Raw genomic sequence first — 23,462 nt, forward strand, 5'->3', positions numbered from 1 at the left:
AAGCTGTGGAGTCCATGAGTAAGAACATAAAAGAGTGGGATCTAAAAAAACATCTTTTTTTACTGAGAAACAAAATCCTCAACCCAAATAGAGCCAAAAAAGGCAAGTAAAAGTAACAGGCAAAAACAAAAATCAAACTGAAACAAATGTCTGAAGGTCATCCTACCAAAGGCTTCCTCACAAGAAGCAAAAACATAAAAATGGCAGAATTTAGATAAAAATATGCAAAGACGACCAAGTAGCTGCCTTGAAATTTGGTCCAATAATAAAACATTCTAAAAAGCTCAAGTGGTGACAACTTATCTGGGAGAATGAGCAGAAATCGGTCTAGGTGGGGGCTGATCTAGCTCCTAGAAAGCTATATGAATCAAAAACTTCAACCAAGAAGCTAAAGCAAAAGCAGAATTGTTCTGCTGTTTCATAAAACCAGCAAAAATAACAAACTAAAAGTCTGTCTGAAATCCTAAGTAGTGTTTACATAACAATTCAAAACTTTAAGAGAATCTAAAACATGAAAATATCTCTCTGAATAATTCTTAGGATTAAGACATAAAGGAGGAACAAAATATAACCAAGCTCCAGAGGACAATGAATGAATAACTGGAGGGAACAAAAAGGAAGAGACGGACCCTATTCTGAGGGCACCAGTCTGCAAAACTTTTCTCCGAAAGTTGCTGCAGCCGAAGCAAAAACATCAAACTTGCAAGTATGTAAGGAGGACCAGGTAGCCTTACAAATCTGATCCATAGAGGCCTCATTCTTAAAGGCCCAAGAGGAAGCCACTGCTCTAGTGGAATGAGCCATTATCCTCTAAGGAGGACGATGTCCCGCTGTCTCGGAAGCTAAGCGGATGACACTCCTCAACCAAAATGATAGGGAAGTCAAAATAGCCTTCTGCCCCTTACGCTTCCCTGAATAGACAACAAACAAAGAGGAAGATTGTCCAAACTCCTTAGTAGCCTGAAGATAGAACTTCCAGGTGCCAACCACATCCAAATTCTGAAGTAAGCGTTCTTTTGACGAAGGAGGATTAGGACACAAGGAAGGAACCATAATCTCCTGATTGATGTTGCGATCTGATACAACCTTAAGAAGAAAACCTAATTTAGTACATAAAACTGCCTTATCTGCATGAAAAATCAGATACGGGGGCTCACATTGCAAAGCAGAGATCTCAAAAATTCTGTGCGCAGAGGCAATAGCCAATAAAAAGAGAACCTTCCAAGATAATTTAATGTATATGGAATGCGAAGGCTCAAATGGAACCTGTTGAAAAACACGAACAACAAGATTTAGGCACGAAGGAGGAGTCACAGATCTAAACACAGGTCTGATCCTAATCAGAGCCTTAACAAAGGACTGCACGTCTGGAAGCTCAGCCAGTCTCTTGTGTAATAAAACAGACATAAAACCGACAGGGCCGAAAACTGTCTCCTCAGGGAACTAGCAGAAAGGCCCTTCTTCAGAAAAGATAAGATCCTGGCAACCTCAACTCTTCACACCAGAATAAGTAGGTCCTCCACACTTTGTGGTAGATACGCAGAGTAACTGGATTACGAGCTTGAATAAGAGTATCAATGACACTCTAAGAGAACCCTCGAATGGCTAAGACTAAGTGTTCAATCTCCACGCAGTCAGCCTCAGAGAATCTAGATTTTGATGAACAAATGGACCTTGTATCAGCAGGTCTCTGCGACAAGGTAACTTCCACGGAGGAGATGAGGACATCCCCACTAGATCCGCAAACCATGTCCTTCGCGGTCACGAAGGAGCAATCAGGATTACTGATACCCGCTCCTGCTTGATGCGGGCCACCACTCGAGGAAGTAGTGGTAATGGGGAAAAAAGATATATGAGTTTGAACCTCCAGGGCACTGCTAGTGCATCTATTAGATCCGCTTGGGGATCCCTCGACCCGTACCTGTGTAGCTTGGTATTGAGATGGGACGCCTGTGACAGTCTTAAAGCAGGCAGTGAAACTCGTCAACACCGATTGCTTAGGAGCTGTTAGCAGTAGTCTGGATGGTTTTGCAGAAAAAACTGAGGGGAGAGTCCGTCTGTCTCTTCTCCCGAGAAGATCTACCGCTGGGGAGGGAGGTCTGCTACCTACGCTCCATGGGAAACTGTGCTGCCGCTGGGGAGGGAGGTCTGCTACCTCTGCTCCATGGGAAACTGTGCTGCCGCTGGGGAGAGAGACCGGCTGTCTCTGCTCCCTGTACGGGGTTCTGCTGCTGGGGAGATATACCAACTGTCTCCTCTCCCAGAAAGGGATTCGGCTGCTGTGGAGAGATATCAATACCCGTCTCTCCCTGCAAGGGCTTCTCTGTAAGGGGAGGACGACTACCTCCGCTCTCGAAGGATGGATCTGCCACTGGGGAGAGAGACCGACTGTCTCCTCTCCCAGAAAGGGATTCGGCCACTGGGGAGAGATATCGATACCCGTCTCTCCCTGCAAGGGCTTCTCTGTAAGGGGAGGGAGGACGACTACCTCCGCTCCCGGAAGATGGATCTGCCACTGGGGAGAAAGACCGAATGTCTCCTCTCCCAGGAAGGGGTTATGTGTAAGGGGAGGGAGGACGACTATCTCGCTCCCAGGGGATGGCTCTGCCGCTGCGGAGACAGACTGTCTCTTCTCCCTGTACCTGGCTCTGCCGGTGGGGAAAGAGACCCACTGTCTCCTCTCCCGGGAAGGGGTTCTGCTGCTGGCGAGAGTTATCGACATCCATCTCTCCCTGCAAGGGGTTCTCTGTAAGGGGAGGGAAGACAACTACCTTCACTCCCAGGGGATGGCTCTGCCGCTGGGGAGAGAGACCGATTGCCTTCTCTCCCGGCTCCTGGCTCTGCCGCTGGGGAGAGAGACCCACTGTCTCCTCTCCCAGGAAAGGGTTCTGCTTACGGGGAGGGAGGACGACTACCTCCGCTCCCAGGGGATGGCTCTGCCGCTGGGGAGACCGACTGTCTCCTCTCCCTGCTCCTGGACAGACTGTCTCCTCCCCCAGGAAGGGGTTCTGTTTACGGGGAGGGAGGACTACCTCCGCTCCCAGGGGATGGTTCTGCCGCTGGGGAGAGAGACAGACATCCATCTCTCAGTGCAAGGGGCTCTCTGTAAGGGGAGGGAGGATGCCTACCTCCTCTCCCTGGTTTCCTGGGGATGTTGCAGGTGCTGGGCAGGGGCTGGCGGCTCTCTTCCCTGTTGCCAGCGCTTCTGCTGGGGTGGCTCCTTTGTCCAGGTCTATAAGCTCGGGACCAGGCTACTGATCTGTATCTAGCAGCTCGTCGTCGCTTATGCTCAGTTGCCACTCATCTGAGGCCAACCTCCATGATTCCCAGAGTGCTGCACCACAGCTCCGTGCAGACTCCGTGGCATGCTGCAGAACTCGGTCTAGCAGCCTCTTGTATGCCTTTTCCAGTCCCCATTCTTGGACAATAAGCGATATAATATCGGATACCAGCCAGGGTACCCCCGAGAGATCCAACAGCTGCTCTCGGGAGTGGCCAATGTTACTCTCAGTTCCGCCCCGCTCCCAAATTCTGCTGTCAACTTTTCCAATAGTAACCCAGGGAGCGCCAAAGCCCTCTGTGGGGGAGCAATCATCCAGCCATGGCCCTACTTGCATAGCGAGCCATCGGAGGTCCCGATAAACGTCCTCCACCCACATCTCTGCCCAAACCAGTCGATCTAGTTCCGATAGCCATTCCTCCATGGGCTGCTCTCCCAGGAAAAGCACTCGCAAGTCCCACCGGACCAAGTACCTCTCATCTGTGGGGAGGACCTTTCCATCACAATCCTTTTCTTGTTGAAGCCTCTTCCTCCATAGTTTCCGACGGACAATGCTCCTGCAGCTTAGCTGGTCCAGTTCAGAACCAGGACCGTCCAGCTGGGTCAGTGCCTCCTGTACTCTCCTTAGGTACTCAGCTTCCATAGTTACCAGCTACTGTGGCCCTTCTCTGTCAGCAGGAATCGTGTGGAAGAAGATCCCACCGCTGCCAGCCAATGTGATGGATACCCCGACTTGGTAGCTCCTCCAAATGGGTCCTGCTTCCTCCCTGCCAACTGCAGCTATGTAGCTTGCAAATGACCACAGCCTGTAGCCACCCCTGATGCCCGACAGCATCAGTACCCAGGGTCCCACCCTGTGGCAGACTCCAACTATCCAGACTGGGTAGCTCTGCCTGGAACAGGCTACTATGTAGCCCAGGAAAGTGATTTTAGCTGGAGCCCACCCAAATAACTAGACAGACTAGCATTCAGGTGAAACAAGAACTGATTTTATTGAAAAAACACACTCCTTTTATACAGACAGCTCATCTTGATAAGAACAGAAGACAATGCCACAGTTTTCCCTCCATTCCCGCCCCTCCAGACAGCCCGGCACCTCCATAGGAGCCACAGACTCACATAATCCCAATACCTAGGGGTGGCGGTTTTGGGGTGATCCCGGTGGAGCATTTTAAAGCCCTCGGTCCCCAGATGCCACAGTCCAAAAATAAGCAGGATTCGTTACTGGGGACCAGAGTTACAGTCCGTTGAAGTTATGGGGTTAGGGGTGTCTAAACCCCCAGTTCCCAAAAAAGCTCCCCTCTGATTATTGCCACAGCTCTTGTCCTCCCTTGGGGCTACCAATCCCCAAAAGAGCGGAGCTCTGGGGCAAAGGGCTGCTGGAGCGACCAGGGGTAAAGTTAGCGGGTGTCCTTTGTGAGGCAGCCAACCGGGAGTTCCAGGAGCCCAACCAGCCTAGGAGGGTTTTCCTGGTCATACACCAGCTCTTCACAAAACAAGCAAACAAAAGCTTCCAGAGATTGTGGTTGCTCTGAGGAGCCCAAAACCACTAAGAAACAACAGGGGTGAGGTTGTAGAGGGGGTTGGGGGTAGCCTTAGCTGTCGAGTATCCGTGGCAGTTCCCATCTACCGGAGCCTTACAGGGTTTCTAGGAACATAGGACAGAAAAAAACATTCCCTTGGAAGGCCTTTATCTGAAACCTGTTCAATATCCTTGAGACTATATTAATAACCCAAAGTACCTAAACAGAAAAAACAAGCTTCCTAAAAGAGGCATAAACTGGCCTTTAACAGAGCTTCTGAATCAGAGGTCGCACCTTCAAGCAGACTCAGATGGAGGGGAAGATTTCTTGGACTGCTTAGACCTGTTCCAGTAAAACTAATGGGCACTGACCCTGACAGAATTCTTCAGAGCATTTAAAGGGACACTGAACCCAAATGTTTTATTTTGTGATTCAGATAGAGCATGCAATTTTAAGCAACTTTCTAATTTACTCCTATTATCAATTTTTCATCATTCCCTTGCTATCTTTATTTGAAAAAGAAGGCATCTAAGCTATTTTTTTGGTTCAGAACCCTGGATAACACCTCTTTATTGGTGGGTAAATGTATCCACCAATCAGCAAGAACAACTCAGGTTGTTCACTAAAAATGGGCCGGCATCTAAACTTACATTCTTGCATTTCAAATAAAGATACCAAGAGAATGAAGAAAATTTTATAATAGGAGTAAATTAGAAAGTTGCTTAAAAGTGCATGCTCTATCTGAATCACGAAAGAAAAACAATTGGGTTCAGTGTCCCTTTAAGAATGACCTGGAGTTTAGCTTTGCAGCCTTGCAAGCAGATGGTTTAGTGCTCAAGTTATAAACACTGGAGCATTTTGGAACTCTGATACAGGGCGGAGAAAAATTAATTTTTGAGCCCTGTTCTGATGATGGGGACAAAAACATAAATCTGAGCTTTAAATATACCCTTGGACTTCTTGTCCCAAGGAAGACAAATACATTTACCCTCAGACACCATAGAAATAATATAAATAACCAAATAAAATATTTTCATGTTAAGAAAGAAAAAAAAGTCTGGGATTAGAAATCATGTCAGCAGACCAAGATTTAAGCCACAATGTTCTTCTAGAAAGAACAGCTAAAGACATACTCTAGCATTAATAAAAGATGTCAAAAATGGCACCACAAATTAAAGGATTTGAAAATTAAAAAACAAAACAAAACACACAACTTCACTGGCAGAATCATAAGAAAACTGCCCAGAAAGACTACATATCCAAAAGATCAAGCAACAGCCACATCAGCAATATATATTTATGAACTGAAAATATAACTTGCTAGAATGAAAATAGCCCCAACCACTATGGGAATAGCTTCTCAAAGCACAATAATAGAAGCCAGTAAAGACTACAAATGCTTAAACCTTGCAGAAGGAATACAATTCCTAAACCTTGCAGAAGGAATAAAAAGGTACATCTGACAAAGTCTGATCTCTGGATATATTCTCAGAAACGACAACAGTGACAAGAAATGCATCAAGGGATTAAAAAGAGTATCTAAAAGCTTAACTGGTATTTCCCCATCTACTTTAGGATTATTTATTTCTAAAGTAAGCAAAAATTCCCTTAAAAGAGAATGAATATGCTCAACATAAAAATAATAAAAAAAAAAGGATGTTAAGGTTAAAATGTTCAGAGAAATACTCATCAACAGCGAAAACCACCCCCAGCAGCCTCATAACTAGAAACACTAACCTTAACAAGCTAAGAACTAGTAGAAGGTAAATTCTGAACTGCTTAGCTGAAGGAGGCATGGACACCAACATATCAGCACTGTTGTTCAAATTAATTTTTAAATCCAGGATAAAAAAAAGTAGTAGATTTCTCCTAGGAACAAACAGAAGGAGCAATAACACCTGTTTTAAGCTAAAACAGTACTAGACAGGTCAGAATGCATTAAAGCATTAATACATTTATTGAATAAGCTTGTTGAAGGAAATACCTTAGCATAGAACAATATAAACATTAACACTGGTAGGAAAATATTCAAATGACCTAGCTTCAATTGCAGATTTAGGGACAGAATAACAAAGGCTAATAATAAAGTTAAATGCAGATAAAGTTAAATGATAATAAAGCTCTTGAAAAAGGGAAATATTTACCCCCTCAGAAAGAAATTCTTAAAAAGGCCGGCGTGTCAACATGTGACAAAAATTAAGAAAAAACTAGCATGTGGCACAATACGTCCGTGAAACCGCTGATTCATCAAAACATATATACGTGCGTGCAAAAAATTAATATAACATTTTTAAATGGCAAAAAACAGAATTTATGCTTACCTGATAAATTACTTTCTCTTGCGGTGTATCCAGTCCACGGATTCATCCTTACTTGTGGGATATTCTCCTTCCCTACAGGAAGTGGCAAAGAGCACACAGCAGAGCTGTCCATATAGCTCCCCCCCTAGCTCCACCCCCCAGTCATTCGACCAAAGGTTAAGAAGTCAAAGGAGAAACCATAGGGTGCGGTGGTGACTGTAGTTTAAACAAAAAATTTTTTACCTGACTTAATTGCCAGGGCGGGCCGTGGACTGGATACACCGCAAGAGAAAGTAATTTATCAGGTAAGCATAAATTCTGTTTTCTCTTGCAAGGTGTATCCAGTCCACGGATTCATCCTTACTTGTGGGATACCAATACCAAAGCTTTAGGACACGGATGAAGGGAGGGAACAAGACAGGTACCTTAAACGGAAGGCACCACTGCTTGTAAAACCATTCTCCCTAAAATAGCCTCCGAAGAAGCAAAAGTATCAAATTTATAAAATTTGGCAAAAGTATGCAGTGAAGACCAAGTCGCTGCCTTACAAATCTGTTTAACAGAAGCCTCATTTTTGAAAGCCCATGTGGAAGCCACTGCTCTGGTAGAATGAGCAGTAATTCTTTCAGGAGGCTGCTGGCCAGCAGTCTCATAGGCCAAACGGATGATGCTTTTCAGCCAAAAGGAAAGAGAGGTAGCAGTCGCTTTCTGACCTCTCCTCTTACCAGAATAGATAACAAACAAAGATGTTTGTCTGAAATCCTTAGTTGCTTGTAAATAGAACTTTAAAGCACAAACTACATCAAGATTATGCAAAAGACGGTCCTTCTTCGAAGATGGGTTAGGACACAGAGAAGGAACAACTATTTCCTGGTTAATATTCTTGTTAGAAACAACTTTAGGAAGAAAACCAGGTTTGGTACGCAAAACTACCTTATCTGCGTGGAACACCAGATAAGGTGAATCACACTGTAAGGCAGATAATTCTGAGACTCTTCGAGCAGAAGAGATAGCTACCAAAAACAAAACTTTCCAAGATAACAACTTAATATCTATGGAATGTAAAGGTTCAAACGGAACCCCTGGAAGAACTGAAAGAACTAGATTTAGACTCCATGGCGGAGCCACAGGTTTATAGACAGGCTTGATTCTGACTAAAGCCTGTGCAAACGCTTGAACGTCCGGTACCTCTGCCAGACGCTTGTGCAAAAGGATAGACAGAGCAGATATCTGTCCCTTTAAAGAACTAGCCGACAATCCTTTCTCCAAACCGTCTTGGAGAAAAGACAATATCCTGGGAATCCTAATCTTACTCCATGAGTAACCCTTGGATTCACACCAACAAAGATATTTCCACCATATCTTATGGTAGACTTTCCTGGTGACAGGCTTTCTAGCCTGGATCAGAGTATCTATAACTGACTCAGAAAAACCACGCTTTGAAAGAATTAAGCGTTCAATCTCCAAGCAGTCAGACGTAGAGAAACTAGATTTGGATGCTTGAACGAACCCTGTATTAGAAGGTCCTGCCTCATTGGCAGTGTCCATGGTGGGACAGATGACATGTCCACTAGGTCTGCATACCAAGTCCTGCGTGGCCACGCAGGCGCTATCAAAATCACCAACGCCTTCTCCTGCTTGATTCTGGCGATCAGACGAGGGAGAAGAGGAAACGGTGGGAAAACATAAGCCAGATTGAATGACCCAAGGCGCTACTAGAGCATCTATCAATGCCGCCTTGGGGTCCCGGGACCTGGATCCGTAGAGAGGAAGCTTGGTGTTCTGACGGGATGCCATCAGGTCCAACTCTGGAATGCCCCATAGCTGAGTCAGCTGGGCAAATACCTCCGGGTGGAGTTCCCACTCCCCCGGGTGAAAAGTCTGACGACTTAGAAAATCCGCCTCCCAGTTGTCTACACCTGGGATGTGAATTGCTGAAAGATGGCAGGAGTGGGCCTCCGCCCACCTGATTATTTTGGTTACTTCCCTCATCGCTAGAGAACTCTTTGTTCCCCCCTGATGATTGATGTAAGCTACAGTCGTAATGTTGTCCGACTGAAATCTTATGAATGTGGCCGCAGCTAGTTGAGGCCATGCCTGAAGCGCGTTGAATATCGCCCTCAGATTGAGCTACAGATGGCCGAGGAATGGAATGAAGAACTCGGCAAGTAGTTAAAAGTTTCAACTTTCTGACCTCCGTCAGAAATATTTTCATTTCTACCAAATCTATTGGTGTTCCTAGGAAGGGAACCCTTGTGAGTGGGGACAGGGAACTCTTTTTGATGTTCACCTTCCACCCGTGAGACCTTAGAAAGGCCAATACAATCTCCGTGTGAGCCTTGGCTCTGTGAAAAGACGGCGCCTGAATTAAGATGTCGTCCAAATAAGGCGCCACTGCTATGCCCCGCGGTCTTAGAACCGCCAGAAGGGACCCTAGCACCTTTGTGAAAATTCTGGGAGCAGTGGCTAAACCGAATGGAAGAGCCACAAACTGGTAATGCTTGTCTAGAAAAGCGAACCGGAGGAACTGATGATGATATTTGTGGATTAGGATATGCAGGTACGCATCCTTTAGATCCCCGGTAGTCATATATTGACCTTCCTGGATCATAGGTAAGATTGTCCGAATGGTCTCCATCTTGAATGATGAGACTCTGAGGAATTTGTTTAGAAATTTGAGATCCAGGATTGGTCTGAAAGTTCCTTCTTTTTTGGGAACCACAAACAGGTTTGAGTAAAACCCCAGCCCTTGCTCCGCAATTGGAACTGGGTGGATCACTCCCATTGTATGCAGGTCTTCTACACAGCGTAAGAACGCCTCTTTCTTTGTCGTGTCTGTAGACAGACGAGAAATATGGAACCTTCCCCTTGGAGGGGAGTCCTTGAATTCTAGAAGATATCCCTGGGTAACAATCTCTAAAGCCCAGGGATCGAGAACATCTCTTGCCCAGGCCTGAGCGAAGAGAGAAAGTCTGCCCCCTACTAGATCCGGTTCCGGATCGGGGGCTACCCAGTCATGCTGTCTTGGTAGCAGCTGCAGGCTTTTTGGCCTGTTTACCCTTGTTCCAGCCCGGATAAGGCTTCCAGGTTGCCTTGGGCTGTGAAGCGTTACCCTCTTGCTTTGCAGCTGTAGAGGCTGAAGCGGGACCGCTCCTGAAATTACGAAAGGAGCGAAAATTAGCTTTGTTTTTAGCCTTAAAAGGCTTGTCCTGGGGGAGAGCATGGCCCTTTCCCCCGGTGATTTCTGAAATAATCTCTTTCAATTCTGGCCCGAAAAGGGTCTTTCCCTTGAAAGGGATATTTAACAATTTGGATTTTGACGACACATCGGCCGACCATGACTTGAGCCAAAGCGCTCTGCGTGCCATAATGGCGAAGCCTGAATTTTTTGCCGCCAACTTAGCTAATTGCAAAGAGGCATCTGTGATAAATGAATTAGCCAGCTTTAGAGCCTTAATTCTATCCATAATTTCGTCATATGAGGTCTCCGTCTGGAGCGACTCCTCCAGTGCCTCAAACCAGAAAGCCGCTGCAGTAGTTACAGGAACAATGCAGGCAATAGGTTGGAGAAGAAAGCCTTGTTGAACAAAGATTTTCTTAAGTAAACCTTCTAACTTTTTATCCATAGGATCTTTAAAAACACAACTGTCTTCAATTGGTATGGTTGTGCGCTTAGCAAGTGTCGAAACAGCCCCCTCTACCTTAGGGACCGTCTGCCACGAGTCCCGCCTAGTGTCAGTTATGGGGAACATTTTCTTAAAAATAGGTGGGGGGACAAAAGAGACACCTGGTCTATCCCACTCCCTAGTAACAATATCCGCAACCCTCTTAGGGATCGGAAATGCATCAATGTATACAGGAACCTCTAGGTACTTGTCCATTTTACACAACTTCTCTGGGACCACCATAGGGTCACAATCATCCAGAGTAGCTAATACCTCCCTCAGCAAAACGCGGAGGTGTTCCAATTTAAAGGCTAATGAATCTGACTCTGCCCGATGAGAAACCTTTCCTGAATCAGAAATTTCTCCCTCAGACATCAAATCCCTCACCTCCATTTCAGAGCATTGTGAGGGTACATCAGATAAGGCTACCAAAGCTTCAGACTGCTCATAATCTGTTCTTAAAACAGAGCTATCACGCTTTGTAGGAAAAACTGGCAGTTTGGATAGAAAGGCCGCAAGGGAATTATCCATAACTGTCGCTAGTTGTTGCAATGTAATAGGGGCAGACGCACTAGAGGCACTAAACTGGTTGTGACACATGGGGAGAGGTAGACGGACTATCCTCATTACCTTCAGTCTGAGAATCATCTTGGGCCACATTTTTAAGTGCAACAATATGATCTTTAAAGTGTATAGACATACTAGTGCAATTGGGACACATTCTGAGAGGGGGTTCCACCATGGCTTCTAAACACATTGAACAAGGATTTTCATTAGTGTCAGACATGTTTAACAGACTAGTAGCATACACAAGGAAGCTTGGAACACACTTTAATCAAATAAAAAACACAATTTGAAAAAAAAACGTTACTGTGCCTTTAAGAAATAAAAAGAGCACATAATTTTACAAAACAGTGAAAAATGCACCAATCCTTTTGAAATTTTCACAGTATGTACCTAAGGCTTTAATATGATTGCACAGCAAGTTTCAGAATGATTAACCCCTTAATGCCCAAACCGGAGCAGCCTAAAGCCAACAACCGGTTAACAAACTACAGCACCTTGCCACAGCTTACTGCTGTGGCCCTACCTGCCCTTAGGGATCAGTTTTGGGGAAACAAAGCTTCTTCTAGGCCCTCAATCAGCAGCAGGGCCCTCCATGTGAAGCAGCATGAACTTGTCTTTCAAGCTAAATTAGGCCTCTCCCACTCCACTCCGGAGTTGTGAGGCCTACAAAAATCACTTCTAAGTGACTAAATTTATGCCATGTGGATAATAACCCCAGTAAAACACTCCAAAGTGCTTAAAAAGGTGTCTCCAATGAGTATTTCTTAATAAATAATTGATTACCCTGCATTAGTGTCAACCAGCCTATTTAGCCCTGTCATGTAAGCATTCAATTCTATACTAAGTCTCAGAACATAGCTTACCCCCCCCCCCCACATGGGGATCTTGTCAGTCTTCTAGCATTATCTCAGTCTTGTCTAGAAATAAATGACTGAACATACCTCAATGCAGTCAAGCCTGCAAACTGTTCCCCCCATCTGAAGTTTTCTGGTACTCCTCAGTCCTGTGTGGGAACAGCAGTGGATTTTAGTTACAACATGCTAAAATCATTTTCCTCTCAGCAGAAATCTTCATCAATTTCTGCTAGAGAGTAAATAGTACAAACCGGTACCATTTAAAAATAACAAACTCTTGATTGAAGATATAAAGCTACAATTCTAAAACCACATTCATTTTACCCTCCCTGAGAGAGAATCTAGTGCGTTAATGCGGCAAAGAGAATGACTGGGGGGTGGAGCTAGGGGGGGAGCTATATGAACAGCTCTGCTGTGTGCTCTCTTTGCCACTTCCTGTAGGGAAGGAGAATATCCCACAAGTAAGGATGAATCCGTGGACTGGATACACCTTGCAAGAGAAACATAATTTATGTAAGAACTTACCTGATAAATTCATTTCTTTCATATTAGCAAGAGTCCATGAGCTAGTGACGTATGGGATATACATTCCTACCAGGAGGGGCAAAGTTTCCCAAACCTTAAAATGCCTATAAATACACCCCTCACCACACCCACAATTCAGTTTAACGAATAGCCAAGAAGTGGGGTGATAAGAAAGGAGCGAAAGCATCAAAAATAAGGAATTGGAATAATTGTGCTTTATACAAAAAAATCATAACCACCACAAAAAGGGTGGGCCTCATGGACTCTTGCTAATATGAAAGAAATGAATTTATCAGGTAAGTTCTTGCATAAATTATGTTTTCTTTCATGTAATTAGCAAGAGTCCATGAGCTAGTGACGTATGGGATAGCAGATACCCAAGATGTGGAACTTCCACGCAAGAGTCACTAGAGAGGGAGGGATAAAATAAAGACAGCCAATTCCGCTGAAAAAAATTAATCCACTACCCAAATCAAAAGTTTCAATTTTTATAATGAAAAAAACTGAAATATAAGCAGAAGAATCAAACTGAAACAGCTGCCTGAAGTACTATTCTACCAAAAACTGCTCCTGAAGAAGAGAAAACATCAAAATGGTAGAATTTAGTAAAAGTATTTAAAGAAGACCAAGCCATTGCTTTGCAAATCTGATCAACAGAAGCTTCATTCTTAAAAGTCCAGGAAGTAGAAACTGACCTAGTAGAATGAGACGTAATCCTCAGAGGCGGAGATTAACCCGACTCCAAATAAGCATGATAAATCAAAAGCTTTAACCAAGATGACAAAGAAAAGGCAGAAGCCTTCTGACCTTTCCTAAAACCAGAAAAGATAACAAATATTCTAGAAGTCTGTCTGAAATCTGAGTAGCTTCAACATAATATTTCAAAACTCTTACCACATCCAAAGAATGTAAGAATCTTACCAAAGAATTCTTAGAATTAGGACACAAGGAAGGGACAATAATTCCTCAACTAATGTTGTTAGAATTCACAACTTTAGGTAAAAACTGAAATGAGGATAGCAAAAACCACCTTATCCTGATGAAAAATCAGAAAAAAAGGAGATTCACAAGAAAGAACAGATAATTCAAAAAACTGTTCTAGCTGAAGAGATGTCTGAAAAGAACAATACTTTCCATGAAAGTAATTAATATCCAAAGAAAGCATATGCTCAAACAGAAGAGTCTGTAAAGCCTTCAGAACCAAAAATAAGACTCCAAGGAGGAGAAATTGGCTTAAATGACAGGCTTGATACGAACCAAAGCCTGAACAAAAAAATGAATATCAGAAAGATTTAGCAATTCTTACTGTGAAACAACACAGAAAAAGCAGAGATTTGTTCTTTCAAGGAACATGCAGACAAAATCTTATGAAGAAACTATAAAATCCTAGGAATTCTAAAAGAATGCCAAGAGAATTCATAAGAAGAGCATCATGAGATGTAAATCTTCCAAACTTGATAATAAATCCTACTAGACACAGATTTACGAGCCTGCAACATAGTATTAATCACGGAGTCAGAGAAACTTCTATGACTAAGTACCAAGCGTTAAATTTTCATACCATCAAATTAATAATTTGAATTCCTGATGAAAAAAACGAATGTTAAGATATAAGGTCTGGCCTTAATGGAAGTAACCAAGATTGGCAACTGGACATCCGAACAAGAACCATATACCAAAACCTGTGTAGCCATGCTGGAGCCACCAGCCACACCAAAGATTGGTCTCTGATGATTTAGAAAATCACTCTAAAAAGAAGAACCAGAGATGAAAAAATATAGGCAGATTGATAATTCCAAGGAAGTGATAATGCATACACTACTTCCGCCTGAGGATCCCAGGACCTGAATAGGCCCCTGGGAAGTTCCTTGTTTAGTTGAGATGCCATCAGATCTATTTCTGGAAGCCCTCACATCTGAAAAATTTAAAAACATATCTGGGTAAAGAGACCATTCTCCCGAATGTAAAGCTTGATTAACAGAGATAATCCGCTTCCCAATTGTCTATTCCTGGGAAAAAGACCACCGAAATTAGATAGGAGCTGGATTTAGCCCAAGCAAATATCCGAGATACTTCTGTCACAGCCTAAAGACTGATAGTCCCACCCTGATGATTGACATACGCCACAGTTGTGACATTGTCTGTCTGAAAAAACGTCTCTTCTTCAAAAAGAAACCAACCTGAAGAACTCTGAGAATGCACGGAGTTCCAAAATATCAAATGGTAATCTCGCCTCCTGAGATTTCCAAACCCCTTGTGCTGACAGAGATCCTCAGACAGTCTCCCAACCTAAAAGACTCGCATCTATAGAGATCATGGTCCAGGTTGAAAGAACCAAAGAGACCTGTAGAACTAAATGATGGTGATCTTAACCACCGAATCAAAGATAGTTAAACATTAGGATTCAAAGATATAAAAAGTGATATCCTAGAATCCCTGCACCATTATTCAGCATAAAAAACTGGAAAGGTTTCCTATGAAATGAGCAAAGGGAATCGAATCCAATGCTGCAGCCATGAAACCTAAAACTTCCATGCATATATAGCAACTTGAAGAAAATAATAGAGACTGAAGGTTCCGACAAACGGAACCCAATAAACTTGTCACTTGTCTGTTAGAGACAAAAACATTGACACAATCTATCTGGAAACCTAAAAAAGGTGACCCTTGTGTGAGAAATCAAGGAGCTTTTGATAAAAAGATCCTCTAACCATGTCTTGAAGAAACAACAAAGTTGAATCGTATCAGATTCCGCAGAACGAAAAGACTGAGCCAGTACCACGATACCGTCCAAATAAGGAACACTGAGAACCTTGAAAAGATTCTTAGAGCTGTCGCTAGACCAGAAGGAAAAGCAACAAATTGGTAATGCTTGTCAAAAAAAAAAAGAGAATCTCAGAAAATAAAAATAATCTGAATGAAAACAGAAAATGAAGATATGCATCTATTGTATCTATTGTAAACAAATAATGCCATCACTGACCAAAAAGGCAGAATAGACCATATAAACACCATTCTAAAAGATGGTATACTTATATGACAGTTCAAAAGATTTTCTATCTTTGGAACAATGAATAGTCTTGCATAAAACCCCAAAACCCAGTTCCTAAAATGAAACTGGAATAAATACCTCAGAAAACTCCATGTCTGAGAGACACTTCAGGAAAGTGTTAGTCTTACTGGAATAGCTGGAATATGATAGAGAAAAAAGACTTCTCACAGACGGTTTTACTCTGAAACCTATTCTGTACCCAAAGTTTAAGAAGTTTGGACCGAATAGAACCAAACAAATTTCAAAAAAAGTCTTAACCTGCCCCTTACCATCCAAACTGGAATAAGAATCGCACCTATATGCAAATTTGGGGAGCTGACCTTGAACTTTTTAAAAGGCTTAATTGAATGAAGAAAAAAACTTCCAATTATAAATATGTTACTTGGGGAAGAATTCAGGATTCCGTTCCTTAGTAAGAACAGAAAACTAAAATAAGCTTAAAGTTTTAATCTTAGAACTTAATCTTGAAGCCCAGAGTAACAGTTAAATAATTGAATCCAATTATGAACCAAATAATTGAATATCTTGGAAAAAAAGAAATATGGATTTTAGAAATCAAATTAGCATTCCAAGATTGAAATCACAAAGTTCTTCTAGCTAAAATAGCTAAAGACATAGATTAAACTTCATTTGTGAAAATATTTAATAAAATGACAACACAAATGAAATTATTAGCATGTTAAACAAGTTAAAGGATCAGACAACACACTGGACTTGCACAATCAACAAATGCAAGATAACAAGACAATGCAATAGCACTTAGTCTGAACTTCAAATAAGTAGAAGATTTTGTCCTTTTAACAATGCTAAACAAATCATAATCCGATACTTGATCTTAAAGTATACAACCAGAAAGATGCAGCAATTTGCAACATCAGCCAAATAAATTACAGGTCTAAGAAAAAGTACCTGAAAATAATTTTCCTTAAATAAGATACGACATCTGAAGGAAAAAATAAATACTATTTGCTATAAGAATAATAGTATATTTAGCAGGAGTAGAGATAGCCCCATTAACTTGGGGAATCTTTCCTCAAAACTGAAAATTAACTGCCGGCAAAGAATACAATTTAAAAACCTTAAAGAAGGACTAAAAGAAAATTCTCAGCCTATTCCATTCCCTAGTATAAGGAACTGGAAAAAACCTCTGAAGAAACCACAGAAGATAAATAAGCAGAATTTAAATGTTAGCTAGTCTTTAAAATCAAAAGAACTAGATATTTCAATATCCAAAATAATCAACACCTTTTGAACAAAGAACAAATGTACTCTAATAAAGAAAAAAAGTAGATTTGTTAGTGTCAATATCTTATGAAGAAAAATTCTGAATGAGAAAAAAGCACCATCAGAGAAGGATAATTCATTATGTTGTTGGTCATTTGAAACTTCATCAACTAAAAAAGAAGTTTGAAAAAGACCTAAAAATGTTATTAGAAGGCGGGACGTCATACAAAGCCTTTAAAATAGAATCAGAAAAATATTCTTATAAATTTCTAAGTATATCTTGTACATAAGATATAAAAAGAATAGCAATATATAAAGCATAAATACTAATGGATTCTGCATGTAAAAGTTTATCATGATAACTTATTACAAACCATAGCTAAAGATAAACATTCATAACATTAAAATAAATGAACTTAGCTTTGGTAGGACTGATATCAGTCAACAGGAATCCCTCAGCATTTCTTGATACAGGAACAGTGTTTTGAATATCTTGCAATATGTAATAGAAAAAAACAACATATAAAGCAAAATTATCAAATTCCTTAAATGACAGTTTCAGGAATGGGAAATGCAAAATAAACAAGCTTCTAGCAACCAGAAGCAACAAAAAAGTGAGACTTAAATAATGTGAGAAAAAAGTGGAACAAGTATGACGCCCACATTTTTGGCGCCAAATATGACGCCCACATTTTTGGCGCCAAATATGACTCCCACATTATTGGCGCTAAGTACAACGCCCACATTTTTTGCCGCCAAGTATGACGCCACATCCTCTGACGTTTCGACGCCCACATTTTTTGGCGCAAAAACACGTCTGAATGCACATGCGTCAAAAAAATGACGTAACTACAAACAACTTCCGGCATCAACTACGACGCCGGAAATTACAAAATGTTGCGCCAAAAAAGTTTGCGCCAAGAATGACGCAATAAAATTAAGCATTTTCTGCTCCCGCGAGCCTAACAGCCCGCAGGGAAAAATAGTCAATTGAAAATTTTCAAGGTAAGAAAAAACATAATTTATGTAAGAACTTACCTGATAAATTAATTTCTTTCATATTAGCAAGAGTCCATGAGCTAGTGACGTATGGGATATACATTCCTACCAGGAGGGGCAAAGTTTCCCAAACCTCAAAATGCCTATAAATACACCCCTCACCACACCCACAAATCAGTTTAACGAATAGCCAAGAAGTGGGGTGATAAGAAAAAAGTGCGAAAGCATAAAAAATAAGGAATTGGAATAATTGTGCTTTATACAAAAAAAAATCATAACCACCTCGAAAAGGGTGGGCCTCATGGACTCTTGCTAATATGAAAGAAATGAATTTATCAGGTAAGTTCTTACATAAATTATGTTTTCTTTCATGTAATTAGCAAGAGTCCATGAGCTAGTGACGTATGGGATAATGAATACCCAAGATGTGGATCTTCCACGCAAGAGTCACTAGAGAGGGAGGGATAAAATAAAGACAGCCAATTCCGCTGAAAAATAATCCACACCCCAAAACAAAGTTTAAATCATATAATGAAAAAAACTGAAATTATAAGCAGAAGAATCAAACTGAAACAGCTGCCTGAAGTACTTTTCTACCAAAGACTGCTTCAGAAGAAGAAAACACATCAAAATGATAGAATTTAGTAAAAGTATGCAAAGAAGACCAAGTTGCTGCTTTGCAAATTTGATCAACCGAAGCTTCATTCCTAAATGCCCAGGAAGTAGAGACTGACCTAGTCGAATGAGCTGTAATCCTTTGAGGCAGAGTTCTACCTGACTCCACATAAGCATGATGAATCAAAGACTTTAACCAAGATGCCAAAGAAATGGCAGAAGCCTTCTGACCTTTCCTAGAACCAGAAAAGATAACAAATAGACTAGAAGTCTTTCGGAAATCTTTAGTAGCTTCAACATAATATTTCAAAGCTCTAACTACATCCAAAGAATGCAACAATCTTTCCTTAGAGTTCTTAGGATTAGGACACAATGAAGGAACCACAATTTCTCTACTAATGTTGTTAGAATTCATAACCTTAGGTAAAAATTTAAATGAAGATCTATCAGTATCAACCTCTGAAACAGAATCCTCTGAACCAGAAAAATCATTATCAGAAACAGAATCAGAATGATGATGTTCATTTAAAAACTCATCTGAAAAATGAGAAGTTTTAAAAGACCTTTTACGTTTACTGGAAGGAGGAATAACAGACATAGCCTTCTTAATAGATTTGGAAACAAAATCTCTTATGTTAACAGGAACACCCTGAATATTAGCTGTTGATGGAACAGCAACACGTAATGGAACATTACTAAAGGAAATATTATCTGCATTAACAAGTTTGTCATGACATTCATTACAAACAACAGCCGGAGGAACAGTTACCACAAGTTTACAACAAATACACTTAACTTTGGTAGATCCAGCATCAGGCAGCAATTTTCCAGAAGTATCTTCTGATTCAGGGTCAATCTGAGACATCTTGCAATATGTAATAGAAAAAACAACATATAAAGCAAAATTGATCAAATTCCTTAAATGACAGTTTCAGGAATGGGAAAAAATGACAATGAACAAGCTTCTAGCAACCAGAAGCAAATAAACAATGAGACTTAAATAATGTGGAGACAATAATGACGCCCATATTTTTTGGCGCCAAAAAAGACGCCCACAATATTTGGCGCCTAAATGCTTTAAGCGCCAAAAATGACGCCACATCCGGTGACGCCGACATTTTTGGCGCAAAAAACGTCAAAAAAATGACGCAACTTCCGGCAACAAGTATGACGCCGGAAATGACAAAGAAAATTTTTGCGCCAAAAAAGTCTGCGCCAAAAATGACGCAATAAAAAGAAGCATTTTCAGCCCCCGCGAGCCTAACAGCCCACAGGAAAAAAAGTCAAATTTTTAAGGTAAAAAAATTGATTATTCATATGCATTATCCCAAATAATGAAACTGACTGTCTGAAATAAGGAATGTTGAACATCCTGAATCAAGGCAAATAAATGTTTAAACACATATATTTAGAACTTTATATAAAAGTGCCCAACCATAGCTTAGAGTGTCACAAAAATAAGACTTACTTACCCCAGGACACTCATCTACATGTAGTAGAAAGCCAAACCAGTACTGAAACGAGAATCAGTAGAGGTAATGGTATATATAAGAGTATATCGTCGATCTGAAAAGGGAGGTAAGAGATGAATCTCTACGACCGATAACAGAGAACCTATGAAATAGACCCCGTAGAAGGAGATCATTGAATTCAAATAGGCAATACTCTCTTCACATCCCTCTGACATTCACTGCACACTGAGAGGAAAACCGGGCTCCAGCCTGCAGCGAAGCGCATATCAACGAAGAATCTAGCACAAACTTACTTCACCACCTCCATGGGAGGCAAAGTTTGTAAAACTGATTTGTGGGTGTGGTGAGGGGTGTATTTATAGGCATTTTGAGGTTTGGGAAACTTTGCCCCTCCTGGTAGGAATGTATATCCCATACGTCACTAGCTCATGGACTCTTGCTAATTACATGAAAGAAATAATATTTATTCATATGCATTATCCCAAATAATGAAACTGACAGTCTGAATGAAGGAATACTGATTATCCTGAATCATGGCAAATATAAGTTTAAAGACATATATTTAGAACTTTACATATAAAGTGCCCAACCATAGCTTAGAGTGTCACAAAAAATAAGACTTACTTACCCCAGGACACTCATCTACATATAGTAGATAGCCAAACCAGTACTGAAACGAGAATCAGTAGAGGTAATGGTATATAAGTGTATATCTTCAATCTGAAAAGGGAGGTAGGAGAAGAAATCTCTACGACCGATAACAGAGAACCTATGAAATATATCCCCTAGAGGAAGACCATTGTATTCAAATAGGCAATACTCTCTTCACATCCCTCTGACATTCACTGCACTCTGAGAGGAAAACCGGGCTTCAGCCTGCTGCGAAGCACATATCAACGTAGAATCTAGCACAAACTTACTTCACCACCTCCATGGGAGGCAAAGTTTGTAAAACTGAATTGTGGGTGTGGTGAGGGGTGTATTTATAGGCATTTTAAGGTTTGGGAAACTTTGCCCCTCCTGGTAGGAATGTATATCCCATACGTCACTAGCTCATGGACTCTTGCTAATTACATGAAAGAAATATCACACTATACAGTGGTAGGACAGAGCGGACCTGTACAATGCTGGTAAGTAATTAAGTGATACCAGCTCAGTGACACTAATGAACCCACTGACACCAATAAAGGTATATATTTTCTTCCCCCACTAACACTAATACATTTATTTTATATACATATATAAATATACATAGTATATGCATATATAAATGTGCATGTATATAAATATTTACATGCATGCATATATCTGTCTATATATCTATTTATTTATATGACTACAGGGCCCTGGACATGTCCAGCTAAAATTTACCGGGCCTTGAAGTCACTTGGGTTGAGAACCATGGACCTAAACGGTTTAAAAAGTGACATGTAAAAAATACAGTACTTACCCAAAGGCATTCTGTTACTCGAAAAAACTAGTATGAAGAAAAAAACAAAAGTGCTGAAACATAACAGCAGAGGAACTGGAATAGGAGTATATCGATGAACCAAGAGGCAGACCCCTCTCTCTTTAGGATCAAATGCAAATCTTCATTCTTCGACCACGGAGGCAAATACAAGACTGAGGTACTGGTGATGTGGGAGGGGTTTTAGAGAGTTCTTGGTGTTTGGGAATCCTTGCCTAGTGGTAGGGAAGAGTAATCCCCAGGTGTAATAGTTTGTGCTCTCTCACCAAGTGTATAAAAGAAAAAGGGACATGTAGAAGTGACTTCCATTTAAAGCTTTTGTGAGGGAGTGTGCTTACAGTGAGAAAGAAAAAGTTATTTGAATGTTCACACTACTTAAACTTTGCTCAGCAGAAGCACATGATAAACTTACTTTTTGATGGGCTCTCGCCGCTCTAGGCAAATGGCACAGTTGCATTGACCATGCATGGCGACCAGACATCCCACGAATGAGAACTGTGATGGAAGGACTCGGGCTACCTATAAAATATAAGCAAGCAATACATAATAACAAGATTTATACTTCTCATAAATCAGTTAATACATGTCCAGGCTGACAGCACATGGTCAATTAATTTTAGCTAACCAGCATCAATTCTATTAGACATTTTAAACTTAGTCCTCTTCATTTTAAGTTCCCTCTTCTTCTGGTCTTTAGTTGTATGCATAGCTAAATTAGGAAAGACAAGAGAACTGGAAATGAATGCACCAAAAATGATTCAAACACAACTAGGTAAGAAACACTAGAGGAACTCCAATTTCTGTGAAATAGATAGCGGTTCCCAAATTCCAAAAAGAATAGGTCATAATCAATAATATATTTTGTCTGTAAAATGCTTTCAGAGCTTTAACAAGCAATTTTTAGGATGCCATTTACAATCAATGACTCTGTAGCCAAGCAGTGAAAAAACTATATTTACATATAGGGACTGTTAGGTTAAGTTAAAGGGACAGTCTAGTCCCCAAAAAACTTTCATGATTCAGATAGGGCATGTAATTTTAAACAATTTTCCAATTTACTTTTATCACCAATTTTTCTTTGTTCTCTTGGTATTCTTAGTTGAAAGCTTAACCTAGGAGGTTCATATGTTAATTTCTTAGACCTTGAAGGCCACCTCTTAAGAATGCATTTTAACAGGTTTTTCACCACTAGAGAGTGTTAGTTCATGTTTTTCATATAGATAACACTGTGCTCATGCACGTGAAGTTACCTGGGAGCCATCACTGATTGGCTAAACTGCAAGTCTGTCAAAAGAACTGAAATAAAGGGGCAGTTTGCAGAGGCTTAGATACAAGATAATCACAGAGGTAAAAAATATATAAATATAACTGTGTTGGTTATGGAAAACTGGGGAATGGGTAAAAAGGGGATTATCTATCTTTTAAAACAATGATAATTCTGGTATAGACTGTCCCTTTAAATATATTTACATTTTGAAACATTTTTGTTTTTTTTTTGGGGGGGGGGGGAGTTTACCTGATAAATTAATTTGAGTCACCAATCCATTACTCCTGGGAATTATTCTTCCATGCCACTAGAAGGAGGCAACGATTCCCAAACCCCAAGAGCTCTATAAAACCGCTCAAACATCACTGGTAAGGTAGCTTGACATATAGCCAAGCAAAAGAGGTAGGAAAATGTAATAAAAGTAGGGGGGGGGAGGGGGAGATGTGCTAACAAAAATACACCATCACCAAAAAATAAACAGTTTGGGAGAGAAAATAATTTATCAGGCAAGTATAAATTATGTTTTCGTTCATATAGGTGGTCCACAATCCATTACTCCTGGGAACTAATACCCAAACCGTGGAGTCCACGAGTAATGAAAAATAAGGGGTGGTATAAATAGAACATTTTTCTTCACAAAGAAACAGAACA

The 23,462-nt window shown here is 40.9% G+C and overlaps 1 protein-coding gene across 7 annotated transcripts in view; it reads right to left on the reverse strand.

Annotated features, from left to right (window-relative positions):
- Positions 1-23,462, reverse strand: part of RALGAPB (Ral GTPase activating protein non-catalytic subunit beta) — an 843,236-nt gene that overhangs the window by 277,558 nt on the left and 542,216 nt on the right. For all 7 annotated transcript variants that reach the window (XM_053712501.1, XM_053712446.1, XM_053712384.1 and 4 more), the window contains one exon: positions 21,957-22,063. In XM_053712501.1, coding sequence (XP_053568476.1) covers positions 21,957-22,063 — 107 coding nt within the window. The remainder of the gene's footprint in view (positions 1-21,956; positions 22,064-23,462) is intronic.

This window comes from Bombina bombina, chromosome 1 (assembly GCF_027579735.1).
Source record: "Bombina bombina isolate aBomBom1 chromosome 1, aBomBom1.pri, whole genome shotgun sequence".
In the NCBI taxonomy this organism is placed as follows: domain Eukaryota; kingdom Metazoa; phylum Chordata; class Amphibia; order Anura; family Bombinatoridae; genus Bombina; species Bombina bombina.